Source organism: Plecotus auritus (genome assembly GCF_963455305.1).
Source record: "Plecotus auritus genome assembly, chromosome: 3".
In the NCBI taxonomy this organism is placed as follows: Eukaryota; Metazoa; Chordata; class Mammalia; order Chiroptera; family Vespertilionidae; genus Plecotus; species Plecotus auritus.
Window position 1 is genome coordinate 146,286,962 of NC_137772.1, and position 16,958 is coordinate 146,303,919.

Sequence of the window (16,958 nt, forward strand, 5' to 3'; positions counted from 1 at the left end):
CTTGTCTTCTAGCTCACTGATGTGGTCCTCTGCTTCTTTTAGTCTACTCTTGATGCTTTCTATTGAGTTCTTCACAGCAGCGATGTCATTTTTCATTTCCTCTTGGTTCTTACACATATTGTTGAATTTGTCTTCCATTCTTTTCAGCCACCTTATGACCATTTCTCTGAATTCTTTCTCTGACAGGTTGCTTGCCTCCATTTCGTTTACTTCCTTTTCTGGTGATGCCTGCTTTTCTTTCATATGCAGGCTGTTTCTTTGTCTCCCCATGGTCTCTCTTCTCTGGGTGTCTGGTTATGTAGTTCTCTCTCTCCTGCGTTGATTTAAAGGCACAAAATACAACACAACCAGGTACAACGCACAAGGCACTGAACAGAAATGTATTCACGATATTCATAACCCCAAATAAAGTTGACCACCAGAGAAAGGCAAATTAGAGGATAGGAGAGAAAGAAGAAGAGAGAAAAAAAATGAAAGGAGTGCAAAACTGAAATTGGGAAAAGGAAAAAAAAAGTAAGAGAGAAAAGAAAGAGAATAAGAAAGAAGAGGGGAACAAACTATATATATGGGGAGAAAACTCCAATAGAACAGCCACTAATCCCAACAAATGCCAGCAACAAGTACCTGGAGATGAATACAAACTACAAACAACAACTAATATCAAGTGAGGCGAGGGAAAACAGAAGCAAAAAACAGACAAAAACAAAACAAACAAAAAAAATAAGCAAAACAATCTCACAAACAAGCACAAAAATCGATATAATCTACAATCAAGCAAACAACAACAAAAAGACAGAGAGAAAAACAATTTTTTTAGATAGCGGAGACAGAGAAGAGAGAGGTGTGTATGGACTTGGAGTAGGGAATTGGAAATTAGATATATAAATACGGTGAAATTTTAACAGGCGGTAAAAAGAAAGAATAGGGAAAAATCTAGAGCAGGAAAAGGGTGAGAGAATCAGGACAACAAAAGGGGAAAAGTTAGGAAGAGAGTGATGGCATAAAGGTTAAGTTGTGATAGAGTAAAATGATGCTAAAGGAAAGATGAAAATAGAATGTAGAACACTAATCCCAAAGTAAAATAAAGAGAAAATAAAATGACACTTTAAAAAAAAAATGGTAAAATAGTAGTAGTAATAATACTGATTGAAAATAAAAATTTAATAATTAAAAAGGTAAAATCAAGTGAGGAAAAAAGAAAAAAAATTAGTTTCTTAAGTAAAAGATAGAAGAAATAAAAAAAAAAATGTGCAGTAGTGAAGGTCATTCACTCCCTCTACTGTTCTGTTTGGCATGCCTGTTTCCTAGTCAGGACATATTGCAGTCCTCTGCGTTCCACTGCTCCTCTGTGTTATAAGCCAGTCCTGATTTTTTAAACAGGCAGTGTGTCTTAATTTCTTGTATTCCTTTATTTGTGTTTACACAAGAGTCAATTTGTGATTCAACCCCTGGGTGGCAGTGTTTCTGGATTGACCTCTGGGTCTATTGGTCCTCTCTAGCCAGTGCTTAGATCCTGCTTTACCTGTGGCACTCAATACCGCTTTGTGGGAGTGGGTTGCCCCAGAGCTGGTTCTCTGATGGTTATTCCCCGCTCTTATTCCCAGATTCCAGAAAAACAACTTTCCACTGCAGTGTCTTAGGGTGTCCCCAATTGGGTGATCCTATGTATTGGGCTTAGTAATCAGAAGCAAGTATTTAAAGAGGAAAAAGAAAAAAGAAAAAAGAAAAAAAAAAAAAAAAAAAAAAGAGCCAGCGTGTGTGCGAACTCCGGGACTGCGCACAAGTCTGTGCAGTCTTTTTTCCCCCTTGGGTCTAAGCAGCCAGCACACTTTTAAAATTTTTAGGCTGTTCTTTTGCATCAGATCAAAATGGGTTGTTTTTGGGAGTTCCCTTCTGTTAGCAGCTCTGAGGACCCCCTTCCACATTCACAGATCACGCCAGCCCCAAAACAGCCACAGATTTTTCTAGGCGCAGACTTCCCCCAGTGTTCCAGCTTCCACAGTGTGCACGTTTCTCTCTCCTGCCGGGACCAGAGACCTCACCTTATCCCAGGCGAAATCTGACCTTTCAATGGTGGAGTGTAGAGCTCCTCTGAATCTGCATGTTTGTGCCAATTGGGGACCGGTGTTCTGGGGTTAGCAGCTATTCGGTGGCTGCCGTAATTGTAGATTTTCAGGCTTCCGATAACATCCACTTTCCCTTTCAAGATGGCACGGTCTCCGCGTCCGAGCCGGTCACTCCGGGAGGGAATCCAGCAGCAGTGGGGGCTGCCCAGTCAGGGGAGCCCTGTCCAGCAGTCCCCCACCGTCTCCTGGAGTATAGCTGTCCCTCAACTCACCAACAAACACTCCCCGTGAGACCCTCAGCTGTTCTTTCTATCTGCTCCGGGACAAGGCTCGGGAAAGGTCTGTCTATTCCGCTGCCATTTTTTCGATCTCTGTACTTGATATTTTAATGGAAGAACAATATTTTAATGGAAATTCTAGATATATTTTCCATTTCTTCACTTACTAAAAATTAAGTCATTTATTTGTGTTTAAATGTCCTTTATTTTCCTCATGTTGTCTCTGCTGTTTTCTTTGAATCTTACATTAATTCTAAGAAAAGGGACAATCATATGCCCAAATGCAGGCATTACAGATTCCCCCATCATAGCAAAGAGAAATATTACACTCTTTGCATTTTATTTGACTTCCTGAAAATAAATGAATAAACATGTGGAGAAAGAAAGTGTCCTTTGGAATGGAAACACTGCCTTCACTAATCAAGGCCATAATTACTGGAGAAACATATAATAAATTCTGAATTCATGCTATTTCACTTGATGCTGGAGTTATAATCGGACCAACAGAGCATACAGGAGCCATCTGGGTGCTGCAGAACTGTAAGGACAAACCCAGAGGGCAAGGGCACATCAACCTTTCTGGCTCCAAGTCATCTCAGACTTTGGCATTAGGACTGTTCTCTTTTGATTTGTTATTAACCTTTTTGAAGAAAGAAATACTATGATCAATAGGCATGACACTTGATGTTTAAAGGAAAAATAAACATCACACCATGCAACCTTATCACTGCATCACATTTCATTCAGATTTTAACTACCAATAAATTTGATTTAATATTCGGTTTTATCTACGCTATCTACTGGTCTATTCTTGTCTTTTAAAGAATCCCTAATGCACTCATGGAATATGGCTTTCTATTGCTTAAATTTCTTTTGAGAAATCAACCCTAAATTCACATTTTTATTATTCCAGGTATTTAAGACAGGAATCTGACTTCTGGCAAGGACAATGGATTTCAAATTCGTGCAAACCACGTCATTTCGTTTTCTGGGAAACTGATAGTACCAGTTGAAAATGAGTAACCTGATAATCACAAGATCCTCCTCAGTTAGTTTGATTCCTCTGAGGCAGGTTATCGAAAATTGAGCCGAGTGATGTAATACACATTGCAGACTGTTATGAGAACAGATGATTTCAATGAGACTCATTATTTATTCATCACAATTTGTGTGTCATTTTCACTGACGGTATAGTGATTAACTGGTTGAAGTTCAGTGCTGACAGAGTATTTTATTCTGTACTGTAAAAAAGGGCCCTTTTCAATCATTGTTGTCTTTCTGTAGAAATGAGTGCAAAACAAAGAGGGATTCTGTACTTGTGGCCATTCAGGGTAATACTGGAATGCTGTGCAGCAATGCTGGGAGAGCAGACACAGGAGAAAGCCCTTAAGGACTCCCTGTTTTTCTCATTAGGAGTGTATAGTAATATGCCAAATATTATAGAGTAACAAGTAAAATCATACTAGTCTTCAGAAAATAAATGTTTATTTTAATGCCACAGAACAAGATAAACACTGATAGGAGAGACCCTCACTGAATTAGTTATAACACCCACTCCTGAGTCTGATTCTTAATCTTATCACCAAAGGGACCCTTCCTCTGGCTTAGGAGAAGGACAGAGAAAAAGTCCCCCCAAGTGGCAAGAAGGTGCTAGTCTGCACATTCCCAAGCTTCTCCCACGGACCATTTGAAGTGCAAGCCCATTGAAAAACCACACATTATCTCCAAACATTATTAGGGATTATGTTTACAATTATAACAGTTAACATATCTTAAAAGGCCCCTACACTGTTGTACACACCAGCTATCTCAATGTACCTACCTCCACACCAGCTATCTCAATGTACCTACCGCTACACCAGCTATCTCAATGTACCTCTATACCAGCTATCTCAATGTACCTCTATACCAGCTATCTCAATGTACCTCTACACCAGCTATCTCAATGTACCTACCTCCACACCAGCTATCTCAATGTACCTACCTCCACACCAGCTATTTCAATGTACCTACCTACACACCAGCTATCTCAATGTACCTCCACACCAGCTATCTCAGTGTACCTCCACACCAGCTACCTCAATGTACCTCCACACCAGCTATCTCAGTGTACCTCCACACCAGCTATCTCAATGAACCTCCACACCAGCTATCTCAATGTACCTCCACACCAGCTATCTCAATGTACCTCCACACCAGCTATCTCAATGTACCTCCACACCAGCTAACTCAATGTACCTCCACACCAGCATCTCAGTGTACCTCCACACCAGCTATCTCAATGTACCTTCACACCAGCTAACTCAGTGTACCTCTCTAAATTCCTGCACTCTCTGTGTCTAACAAACTGACAGCTCAGTGGTCTCCAGGAACTTCCTATGAGTTCCCCTCTGCACAATGCACATACTCTACCCTCCACTTTCCTCCCCTCTCCAAATATAAATGCCTATATTCCAACTATCCTTCGGGGCCCTGCACAAAGGTCTCTGCTCCAGAAGTCCCTTCCCTGATGCCCTGGGCTGGAAGTAACCTCCCCTTTATCTAAACTCCCCTAGCACTCCCAATGCCGCACTACAATCCTCACTACTTTCCAGCTTGAATTTCAGTTCCATAGTTACAGATACTGTTCTCTACTTCCTTCTACTCTCCAATGTTTTTAAGGACAGAATTTTGTCAATTCATCTTTGAATCTCCACATTGCCAAATATAGAGCCTTGCACAAAAATGAAAATGATGATTTGTGTGACTAGATTGCTGTTCCAAGGACTAACACTCTAATGCGAGCATCACCAAAGCTTGTGAGGCTACCCAAATTTAAATTACTTGACTCGACTCGAGTAGAGAATCCTCTTAAATTAGCTCAGCAAAGAAGCCAACCTGCAGGAATAAAATACCTTATTAATCTTTGACTTTTCCACTGTAAAGTATTTTTGAACCTCGACTTTATTTGTGGTATTATCTGGTTAGCAGTGCTGGCAGCTGCTCAAAGTTTTAAAGGACTATAGGTCATGAATATTAAATGCTACAACTAATTTACTGGGAGGAAATCCAAATTCATTTGTAAGTGCATGACAAATAGCCCCAGTTTCAATATTGCTAGAAACTACTGTGATCAGAATCAAACTATCGTGCTCTAACTGTATTCTCAAAAAGTCAGGTGTAAGGCAAATAAAGGGCAAGAAAATCAGAAGAAAATAGGAACAGGACTTGAAGTGTAGCACAGATGTTGATTGAAAAAAATCAGAAACAGAAATATATATCACATTTCACTCAGTGCAATAGACACGAGGGTCACATCTTGAGTAAAACCATAACCCACCCTAGAAAAGGGACAAAGCCTTAAATGATAACAGATTCTGCCAATGCCATCCCCAGCAGGTAATCAAATAAAAAGGCACATGTGGATTCAATGTGTAAATACCTGCAGGCTATTCGACTGGCTTTTCAGGCTGTTTTATAAATGGGGAGTCACACAAAATGTCAGCTGTACAGAAGTACCATTTTTAATCTCTTCGGTGTTCAAATAGTGACAAACCAAAAACCTTCAACAGAACATTAACTCCCACCCTCAGAAACCATTTTGAAAATAAACCTTGTAAACTGTTTGGAAATATGGGGTTGTTGGCTATTTTAGGGCCGATCACTGCATCCTGATGTGAGAATGAAGATAATAAAGATTAACTTCACTCACCATAAGCTACCTCCATCATTCACACCATGCTTAGTATTAAAATTTAAAAAGCATATTTATAATGAACAAGATATACTAACAAACAAAATAGAAACAGACTCATAGATACAGAGAATAGACTGACAGTTGATAGAGGGGAGGGGTTAGGTAGCTGGGTGAAAAAGGTGAAGAGGTTAAGCAAAGGAAAAAAACTCATAGACACAGACAAGTTTGGTAATTACCAAAGAGCAAGATGGTGGGGGGGGTAGAAGAAGGTAAAGGAAGAATAAATTATAATGGAAGGAGACTTGACTTGGGATGGTAAACACACAGTACAATATACAGATGATGTACTATAGAATTGTATATCTGAAACATAAAATTTTATCAACCTGCAGGAGTTGTCACCTCAATAAATTCAAGAAAAAAGAAAAATAAATAAATAAAATAAATAAAAAAGCATATTTAGAGAAACTGTTAAAAGATCAAACTAAAAGGGCTTCATTTTTCCAAATTATCTTAGGCTATTATTAGAATTGCTTACACTGACTTTCAGATTTCCTTTTTTTTTTTTTTATTTTCCACCTGTAACTGAATAAGAGATTATGAGGCTAATAAGGGAGGAAAAAGATGTTTCCACATTAAAACAGTTAACAGATGTTAAATAAGCACAGAAAATGGCCACTAGACAAGCAATGACTGATGTTGGGTAAGTAAGAAAAACGTTGCTTTTACTGATTTTATTACCCATGTACCTCCTGGGGCCATGAGAGACTTGTAAAAAATTTTGTGGGCAGATAAAAGTCTAACATTTATTTGCAAAAGCTAGTTTAAGTATATTTCAAGGGTCTTCCCTACCCCCACCCTTACTTTTTAACCACATAAAACTAAATAAGTGAAAGTCATCAAAAGAAGGCAAAAAACAATCACTTGGTGAGACTTGGTCAAGAAAACGTATTTTTCAACATTTTTCTGACATGCATTTCTGCCAACCCCACCTGCCAGACCTCACTAACCAGGAATGAAATCCTCATCATATAAAGGGAAGAGCACAGAATTTCACTTGAACATATCAAGCACATATTTTTAAAAGATAAATCTTAAACAAGTGTAAATTCATTAATGTACTAGAACCTACTATGTGACCGACAGTGTGCTACATTCCAAGGATAATGTAGGAAACATTCTGAAGAAGTAGGAATATTTTTAAATTTTGTGTACAATGTTATGAACACTAAATTTGTTCATACATATTTCGGAAGGTTTTATATTTAGTCTTGTTTTTACAAATCTTATTTCATGTCATATTCAACCATATTATTTCATAAATCATATGACTGTCAATAAGCATTTAAAGTTAAATGTTAATTTTTTAGCATATTCAGAACAGTACCTGACAGATATAAACATTAAATGTGTTTATTAAATACTAAATAAAATATCTACAATATGTCAGGCACTTACTATTTTTCACATATTGTATTGAAGAAAAATATAAATTTCATATAGGCTTTGCAGAACTGCAAAAACCTTATACATTGCCCTGACCGGATAGCTCAGTTGGTTAGATCATTGTCCCTGATATGCCAAAGTTGTAGGTTTGATCCCCTGTCAGGACACATACAAGAATCAACCAATGAATGCATAAATAACTGGAACATATCTCTTTCTCTCTCTCTTTCTCTCTCTCTTTCTTCCGCCCTTCCTCTCCCTCTAAAATCAAATAAAAAATTTTTTTAGAAAACCTTATGTATAATATGGACATGCATGAGCTTTATAAATAAAAATGGCAGCCAAGAACTCTGGTCAAATTCAGCCATCCCAAGGATTTTTGTCTGGCCCAATAATAACCAACATTAAAAAAACAGAAGATGTCATAGAAAAAATCCAGATGTCTATCTTCTCAGTAAAGTCTACCAAACCAAAACCTTTATTTACTTATTTATTTATTTTTACTGCAGTAATGGGATGGAAGGAGTGGAGTACTAGTTGTAGAACAGCACCTTCTGCCTGGCCCTGAGTTTGGGGACCAGGATCTGGTAAGAGGTACAGAACAGAAACCACTGTGAAGAAAGTAGCTGAGGGTGATTGCTATGAGAAAAATAATACTGAAAAAACTGAAAAACTGGGAATCTTGCCCCTCTAGTTCTAATAAATTCAAGCTTTCAGAGGACCTCCATTTTTAGATCTAGAGTGTTGACTGGTTCTCTAATTTGCATAATAGAGTTAAACATTTATACACTAGAGTTTTCTGTTTATATATGTGTTACATTTTTATGAGGCAGAAAAGTTTATTTCATCTGGCAAACCCATGATAACTATGTTGCAGAGTTAATTGGTAAGATATTTAGGATAATTATTCTTTTAAGGTTTAAAAGAACTTTCTAAAGTTTTAATCCACTTCCTTCAATCTCTTCCAACTCACCCAGGCATTTAAAATCTATATATTTTTAAAAAAGAATATGAAATTTTCTATAACTTCCATATGTAATCTATGCCAGCATTTACAAGCCCCATAGTCATGAGATTCTAAATGAAAGTTTGTGCTTAAATGTGCATGATTTGGCTTTACTAGATCTCTAATTCACTTGCTTTCAATCCCCTATACCAGGGGTGGGCAAACTTTTTGACTCGAGGGCCACAATGGGTTCTTAAACTGGACCGGAGGGCCGGAACAAAAGCATGGATGAAGTGTTTGTGTGAACTAATATAAATTCAAAGTAAACATCATTACATAAAAGGGTACGGTCTCTTTTTTTTATTTCAATAGTTTTATTCATTTCAAACATTTTAACAAGAAGAATGTAAACACTAATTATTATAATTTGAAACTTCAAAAAATGGAGGAATCATAGCACAATAACATACCTTATATTGAAGATGGAAAAGGCAAAATAAAATTGCCTAACAAAGGAAAGGTACAAAAGCCTTTCAAATTAAACTTAAATATAATAAAATAATTTAAAACTAAAACAAATAGAAAAGAACAAAATGTGTAAACAGTAAATTAAACATTTTCTTTAGTGCAACTTCCAAATTATGCCTGGGACGTAGATGTAGATGGCAATGTAGACTGGGTTGAAAGGTTTTTGGTCTTTAAAACATCAACTTCAGTGGGAACAGTGTTGTTGGTCTCCTTTTTAGCTAATGCTCTGATACTGTGCTCTCCAGGGGCATGTCTCCCTACATCACCACGATAACGTGTCTGCGCATTCCCAGGGTGATGTCAGGGGACGCGTCCGCGGGCATTACAAGGAGCCTCTGGAAGATTGAGAGGTTGTTCCTTCTACTGAATGGTCGGATATAAACCCGCCCACTCAGAAGGAGGAGCTGTGGCCGTGTTTCCCGATGTTGCCATGTTAACACTGCTGCTGGTGAAGGAGTGGAGGGGAGAGCGAGGGAACCCTCTGCTCCTTCGGCTCTGTGGGCTGGATAGAACAGCCGAACGGGCCGGATCCGGCCCGTGGGCCGTAGTTTGGCCATGGCTGCCCTATACATTTAAAGACAACTGGACAGTGACATCAGAGGAATGGCAGTGTGAGAGATCCACTCGGTCTCCCCCCTTGATGTTTCAACAATTTGAACAGCTATAATTCAACAAAGTCTTCCCTGCTCAATGCACAAACACACCTGAGAGAACCAAGCACTGAGAAATCTAAAGGTGGGCAAGTGGGAATGAACCAGGGAAGTGAGAAGGGAAAAGTGTTGAGCTGAGCCACCTGTAGCCAGGAGCTCAAGGTGGGGCTCAGCCTGGAGAGGGGAAGCATCAGGTTTTGGCTGGCACTCCCTTCAGTCAAGAGGAACAAAGAGATTCGGGGAACATTCCTGCAGGAGTTGGCATTAGGAGCTACAGCTAAACCCAGTTGTCTGGTGGTTGGCATTTCAGACAGAGAAACTAAAGTCGCAGAGCCTGGCTGCCCCTTAACCTCCTAAAGTTTGCTTCCTTCACCCTTGGTTGTAGAGCACATTATCTGCAAATCTGAGAACCAATACTACAGAATCACTTTTCCCCCAGAGCAAAAGGCCCATTCTGTGAATGGTCTCAGGATCAGGGCATAAAGAGAATTCCACAGAGGTCCGAGGTCACAATTACCAGAGGGCAAAGCAACTTAGAAGGTGGACTGGTTACCCCAGTCCACCCTCCCTCCCATGCATCATGGCTATACTGACTGCAGTGTCTGGCAGTGGAGGACAGCACTGAGATTTCACAAATTTGAAGCCCCACGGCCCACCACGTTTGTTCACTGGCAGGGTTGGTTCCCTAGGACTGGGGTGACCAGATCACAGGGGAGGCACCCACCTCCCATTTTCCATCACCCCAGGGATCTGAAAAGCCAAAGAACAAGAGAGCTAAAAAAAAAAAAAAAAAAAAAAAAAAAAAAAAAAAATCAACTTCATTCAGCACCACCTACTGGAAGATAATAGGACTTCTTTGTATCAATCTCATACATAGATGCCTAGACAAAGAAAGGAATCCATCCAATACCAGGAATAACCAAGGGTAGGGAGGCAGCTAAGAAAGAAAATAAAAATCTCCAAAAAATAAACTGAAAGACAAGGAAATATGTGATTTTAATGACAGAGAATTCAAGATTGAGAGATTAATATCTAGGCCTCAATTATGTTCAGCTCCAGGCCCAGAAAAGCAGGAAAACCAGAAGTAGTGACACCATAGCTGACATCAGGGCCAAATGCACTGATCAACAACCCCCTACCCTAGCACCAACACATCAACAGAGGCCACGACCTTGACCATGACCCTAACTCCCTTAGTCATAATAATTATTTTTTCCTCTATACACTCCAACCACTAGAAGTCTTTGGGAAGCCAGGTCTTTGAGCATTTGCTCACTTGTGTCTCGTCCACTTCCTAAAAATAAACCCTTACTTTCCCTGCTGCAAACTACGGTTGGATTTTATGGGGCTTTGATGTTCACAGGCAAATGGACCCCTTTGGTCTGGCAACAATGGTAAGTGGAAATTCTTTATAAGAAACCACAGTGTTTCATAGATTTCAAGGCAAGGCCTTGAAACACCCAGAGTCTGCATCTTCAAATAGATCTTGTTGGAAAACAAAATTCTGAGTAAATCTGAAGATCAAACTGGCTTCACTGAATAATTCATGAATCAGGCAACATCCCACCAAGGTAACAGAAAGGAGCTCCAAGGACCTGTGCAAAATGGAAGGCTTCTATAGGCAAAAGGCAGAAAAGACAGGGAAAGAGTGGGATTACCTCATCCTACTCTGGGGGATAGAAACAGTCTACAAGGCAGATTACCTCTACAGTGCTAACCAGGTCATTCCAGATCGACGGAAGTTCACATTTGTGAGAGAGGCTGAAATTGCAATGAAGTCTTGAATTGCAACTTAGAAGGTGGGCTTAGCACAGGTGACTCCACTCTGAACCTTTTCTTTAACAGTCCCAACCTCCATGGGATAAGAACCATGATTTAAACTTATTCTATTTACTTACATGTCAAATAAAACAAGAAAGCTTGCTATTGTTAATGACATAATTTTAAAGGAAAAGAAAAAGATTATTCTCCCTATCCTCCATAAAAAAAATAATTAAAACTGATTAGAAATTAAGAGCTTGACTCTCAAACCAGATGTTGTTTGCTTTTCTTTTAAGGTTTTAGCATTTAATTGAAATCACAAAAGAACTTCATTAAGCCCTTGATACTTGAGTTCTAACTGAAAAGGTTAAGCTTCCCTGCAGAGAAGCATAGCAGTTAATTGCCTGCCTACTAAATAAAAAAAGCCATTTTTTTAGAAGTACAGTCAAACCTTGGTTTTCCAATGTCTCCCATTTTGAACCATTCACTTCTCAACTAGACAACCCTTTCATACTGATACCTGTATGATCAGTCTCAGACCTTTTAGGTGACAAAGGAGTGAACGTGTGTGTATCAGATGTTGTTAGCATCTTAGGGATTAGTGCTTTTGTTGCTGCTTATCCTTACTAAATTTTCATTTTTACTGTACATTTCATGTCCTTTTGTCATTAAAGTGTTTATTTATAGACTAAAGAGTACATTAGACATGTACAGTATATAAGAAAGGTTAAAACAGGGAATCATTTGGGGGTCTGGAATGGATTAATTCAATTCACATAATTTCTAGTGGGGAAAAATGATTCGGTTTTCGAACAGCGTCTGGAACAAATTAAGTTTGAGAACCGAGGTTCCACTGTAAATGTTTCTGTTTCTATTTCCTTCCATTTTTTAATTTAATTTCTTCTCAATTCAATTTCAAGCAAAATAGGGAATTGAGGAGGGAAAAGTTAGTCAATACTAGAAAACTTGACAGCTTTCTCAGGGCAAATATCCAAATCTGTATTTCCTTGCTTAAATGTCTAAGAAGCAGAAGCTGGCCTACACCATGGCCAAGGTTTGCAAACCCTGGCCATGTGGAGTCTGTATACTTAAAGCCAAAGAAAGGGAGTTTATTGCAAGTGAGGATGGGGCAATAGGTAGAAGGCACTTTCTCAAGATGTTTCAGTTTACCCAGTGCCTCCAATGAACACTCTAGCAGAAGACTGTTCAGATCACTTTAAGAGTATGGGATCCCTGCCCTAACCGGTTTGGCTCAGTGGATAGAGCATCGGCCTAGGGACTGAAGGGTCCCAGTTTCGATTCCGGTCAAGGGCATGTACCTTGGTTGCGGGCACATCCCCAGTAGGGGGTGTGCAGGAGGCAGCTGATTGATGTTTCTCTCTCATAGATGTTTCTAACTCTCTATCCCTCTCCCTTCCTCTCTGTAAAAAAAAAAAAAAAAAATCAATAAAATATATTTAAAAAAAAAAAAAGTGTATGGGATCCCTAAGTGCTTCTTTGACCTTCCAACAACATTGCATTTGAAACAAATATTAAGCCTGGAAGCAAAGGCCTTAATTGGCCTCAGGGCAAATCTTATAATAACCACTTTCTGTTTTGACTCTTCTATTCTCATACACTACAAAAAAGAAAAGGTGAATATGATTCATTGTTTAAGAATTTGAGTTCCTAGCACACTGCAGAGAAGGGTTCTTTTCCATCGTCAACTCAGGAAAGTAATATTAACAAGGCGAAGGATTTCCCCTGTATAGTCCAGTATCTAGCTCTATTACCAGCTGTGATATATTTACAAATACACATTATGTATAGGAGGCAATGTATAGGATTAGAGAGTTGGAGCAGAATTAAGGAATGAATAAAAATAAATTAATTCTAAAGATGCATAATCTTAACAAGGCACAACTATCCTTCTACACCTCCTTTGAAATCATGAAAATAAGTAAAGAAATCTGAGAAATCAGTGACTGAAACTCAGGTTAGTAGGGAAAGGTCAGAAAGGACACTTCCACTTACTGAAGATCAAAAAGTTACTTATGTTAAATTCTCTTTGAAAAGGAACACATTTGCCTTTTAAATGGTAAAATAGGACCAAGCAAGAGATTACTCAGAAATCCAATGCTTGAGCACCAACAATCACTTACTTTGTAAATGGTAGGTAGGATCTGTTTCATTTTCAGCCTGTGAAAGATGAAGACATCGTAAACTGCTGAGACTGCGAGAACAGTCACTCCTTGTTCCTTCCACAGCATGCTGCATCCCGCACACAGTCCTGTCCCCAGGAACCAGCCCCACGTCCTGGCTGAGTAGCCTCTGGTAGAGCAGTGTTTAATGTAGCAGAGCAAGGAGAGGAGAAAGAAGAGACTGGCCCCGACATCGGCCCGGCCCACGATTCCTGCCACTGCCTCCGTGTGGATGGGGTGAGAGGCGAACATCAAGCCCGCCATGAAGGTCCAGTATCCGTCCCCAAGGAGTATCTTAGAGAAGCTTGTGAAGAGGCCAGTGACTGCCGCATGCAGTAGGATATTGACAAGATGGTAGCTCCAGGGATTCAGCCCTCCGATGGCATGGTTCAGGCGAAAAGAAAGCGTGCAGAGTGGCCGGTAGGACTTGTGGCTGCCACTGTGGGTTAGAAGAGTCCCCCAGAAATCATTGTAGAAAATGTGTGTCCATGGCGTTTCTGGGAGAAGGTCCTGATTAGTCTTGATAGCACGGCTAAAAAACAAAATGTTAAAAAAAAATCAAATGAAAAATACAGGAAAAAAATATTAGGTAATATTGGTAAGATATTATCTTCCTCCCTAGCCTTGTTGTCATGAGACTTTATGCTGGGATTCCAGGAATGCGTAATTAATGCAAATGAGCTTTCCATATAGATTGAATTGAGATCCTCTCCTAATTTCTTGCTAGCACCACAATTAGGACTGTATTTCTTTGCCTCAAAAGCTTTCTTCCTTGTTTGAATGCAAGTATGTTTGAAGAATAAATGCAGAGGTTCTATCATTGATTTAAGCCTTAATACAGAGGTTGCTAAACAAGTGTCCTAAAAATCACTTGGCATACTGACTAAAAATGCAGAGTTTAGGCCCCAGGTTGATGTGAAGCCTGAGAATATGCATTCTTTAAAAGCACAGCTCCAGCTGATACTGGTGCAGGAGATACACTAAGAGCAAGAACTAGCCCACAAGGGAAATAAATTTTAAATAGAATATCTGTGCCCGGAGCAATGCTTCTCAAACATACACATCATCTGGGAATCTTGTTAACAGGCAGGTTCCACATTTCTAACAAATCCCCAAGTAAAAGTGACTCCGCTGGTCTGTGGACTCCACTTTGAGTAGCAAGGACCTGTATAGCTGGAGAGATGAGTAAGAATGGCTTTCCATCTATCCAAATATTGCCCTTCTTCCTACACTCCAGTAAACTTCAGCCTTTACCCCTTCTGAGCTCTCACAAGACTTAGTATCATCTAAACCAGATGCCACAATGATGCACTTCCTTGTCTCTTGCTTTTGAGGATTAGTAACTTCAAGGAGGGATAACCTAGTATTCGCTGAGCACTTCCTATCTGCCAAACATTCTGCTGGTCTTGGCTCTATCTTCTTGGTTAATTATTGGAATAACTGATGAGATAGATATTATTATGTGCATCTCTCAAGTGAACAAATTATGATTGAGAAAGTTAAGTTAATAAGGAATCCAAATTCATACAAATCAGAAATAACAAGGTCAAGTTTCATGGCCCATGCTCTTTCCAGTATAATGGGCTTCTCAAAATATGATCCACAAACCACAAGGAGTACGTGAGAAAATACACAAACCATGTAAAACTCTTAATGGCTATATTGGTTTTAACATATATTTGAAATAAATTTTAATTATCACATCAAAGCTGGATTTCATAGCTATCTAATCAAAATGAAGCTGTTAAACATTAAAAAGTCCATGTAAACACAGATATGAAGGAATCAACAGTTCTGGTATCTGTGGATAAGGTACAACTGTGGAAGGCAGTACATAAATGACTGTTTGGAGGATTCCTGCTCTACGGCGTTATACCAGAGAACAGGGTGGCATCTGGAGTCTTCTGTACCTCCAGTGGGGCTATCCCAGTACTTAAAGAACATGAGAGAGGCACATGAGCCAGAAGAAAGCAGGAATGAGACATTCAAGTAGAAAACTCTTGCCTACCCTGATATCAGGGCTTTTTAAGGGGATGTGGGCACATGCGTAGCTAAAGAATAGATGGTGGGTGGCCACTCTGAAGACCTTTACCTCTAGCCACTCCACCAGTTCTGCCTTTCATTGTGAGGCAGCCATAATTAAAGGAATTTCCATATGAATTTTACCAAAAATCAGCTTGCAAAAGCCCTAGATTAAGGAGAAATGCCCCTGAATCCCAGCTTTGTAATTTACTGAGTGACTTCAAAAACAAGAGTATGGAACAGATTAAAAACTCATCCTAGGCTTGTAATGGAAATAGTAGAGTTAGTATTCCATTTGAGATCAATGGCTGGTCAATGCTGGTTTTCAACAGCTTCTCTAAATGGCCTCCCAATTAACCTCTCTGAGCTTCAATTTCTATAATGATAATAGTTTTACCTTGAAATCATTTAACAAACACTTGTAATTGTTCACTTGCCTTCTATGTAGAGAAACAGAGAACACTGCTTTGCAGATACACCAGTGTTCTGGAGACCTAGAACAAATGACATCTCAGTCCTGCTAGTGGCTACTGTTACTCTACAAAGACTGGGGTAAAATTTATAAAAAGTCCCTTATTATAGTCTGCTTGACCCACAACCTCTGAACTTGGGTACATTTAGGGGTTAAAATTAAAACAGACTGCCCTAGCTGGTTTGGTTCAGTGGATAGAGCGTCAGCCTGCAGACTGAAGGGTCCCAGGTTCAATTCCAGTCAAAGGCACATGCCCAGGTTGCGGGCTCAATCCCCAGTAGGGGCATGTAAGAGGCAGCCGATCAATGATTCTCTGTCATCACTGATATTTCTATCTCTCTCTCTCCCTCTCCCATCCTCTGATATCAATAAAAATATATTTTAAAAAATAATAAAAAATAAAACAGACTGATCAGTAGATGATAAATTATCTATTCTCTGTGAAACACCATACTACTCTTTTTATATCTATTGGTTGACTTTTCTAGATGCTCAGTAAAAAGGCAGAAAGTCTGTTAAAATCATATCTTAAAAAATACTCAATGTGGTAGGGATAGTTGTTTTTCCATGTCTATTTCCAGCCTTTTTCCATACTCTTAGACCTTCTGTTTTTAATGGTATATAGTCCCTAGAAAAAAAATTTCATTTCCTACCTTCCATTGCTGCTAAAGATGGTCATGTGACTAATTTTTGGCCAGTGAAGCATAAGCAGAGTTTTATGTACTACTTCCAAAACGTGTCCTTAAAAGGGGAAAAAAAGCTTCACCTTCTTTCCCTCCACCACTACCTCCTTCCTGCTGGAGCACAGATGCAATAGCTGGGGGTCTAGCAGCCATTTTGGCCCATAAAGTGTCCTTAGGAATCATGCCCAGCACAGCAATAAGACTGAAGGAAATTGAGTTCCTGTCATGGTAGAACACCAACCCTGGGCTA

General features: G+C 39.3%; 1 protein-coding gene across 3 annotated transcripts in view; it reads right to left on the bottom strand.

Annotated features, from left to right (window-relative positions):
* Positions 1-16,958, bottom strand: part of TMTC2 (transmembrane O-mannosyltransferase targeting cadherins 2) — a 450,431-nt gene that overhangs the window by 272,007 nt on the left and 161,466 nt on the right. For all 3 annotated transcript variants that reach the window (XM_080660474.1, XM_080660476.1, XM_080660475.1), the window contains one exon: positions 13,493-14,063. In XM_080660474.1, the coding sequence (XP_080516600.1) occupies positions 13,493-14,063 (571 nt within the window). The remainder of the gene's footprint in view (positions 1-13,492; positions 14,064-16,958) is intronic.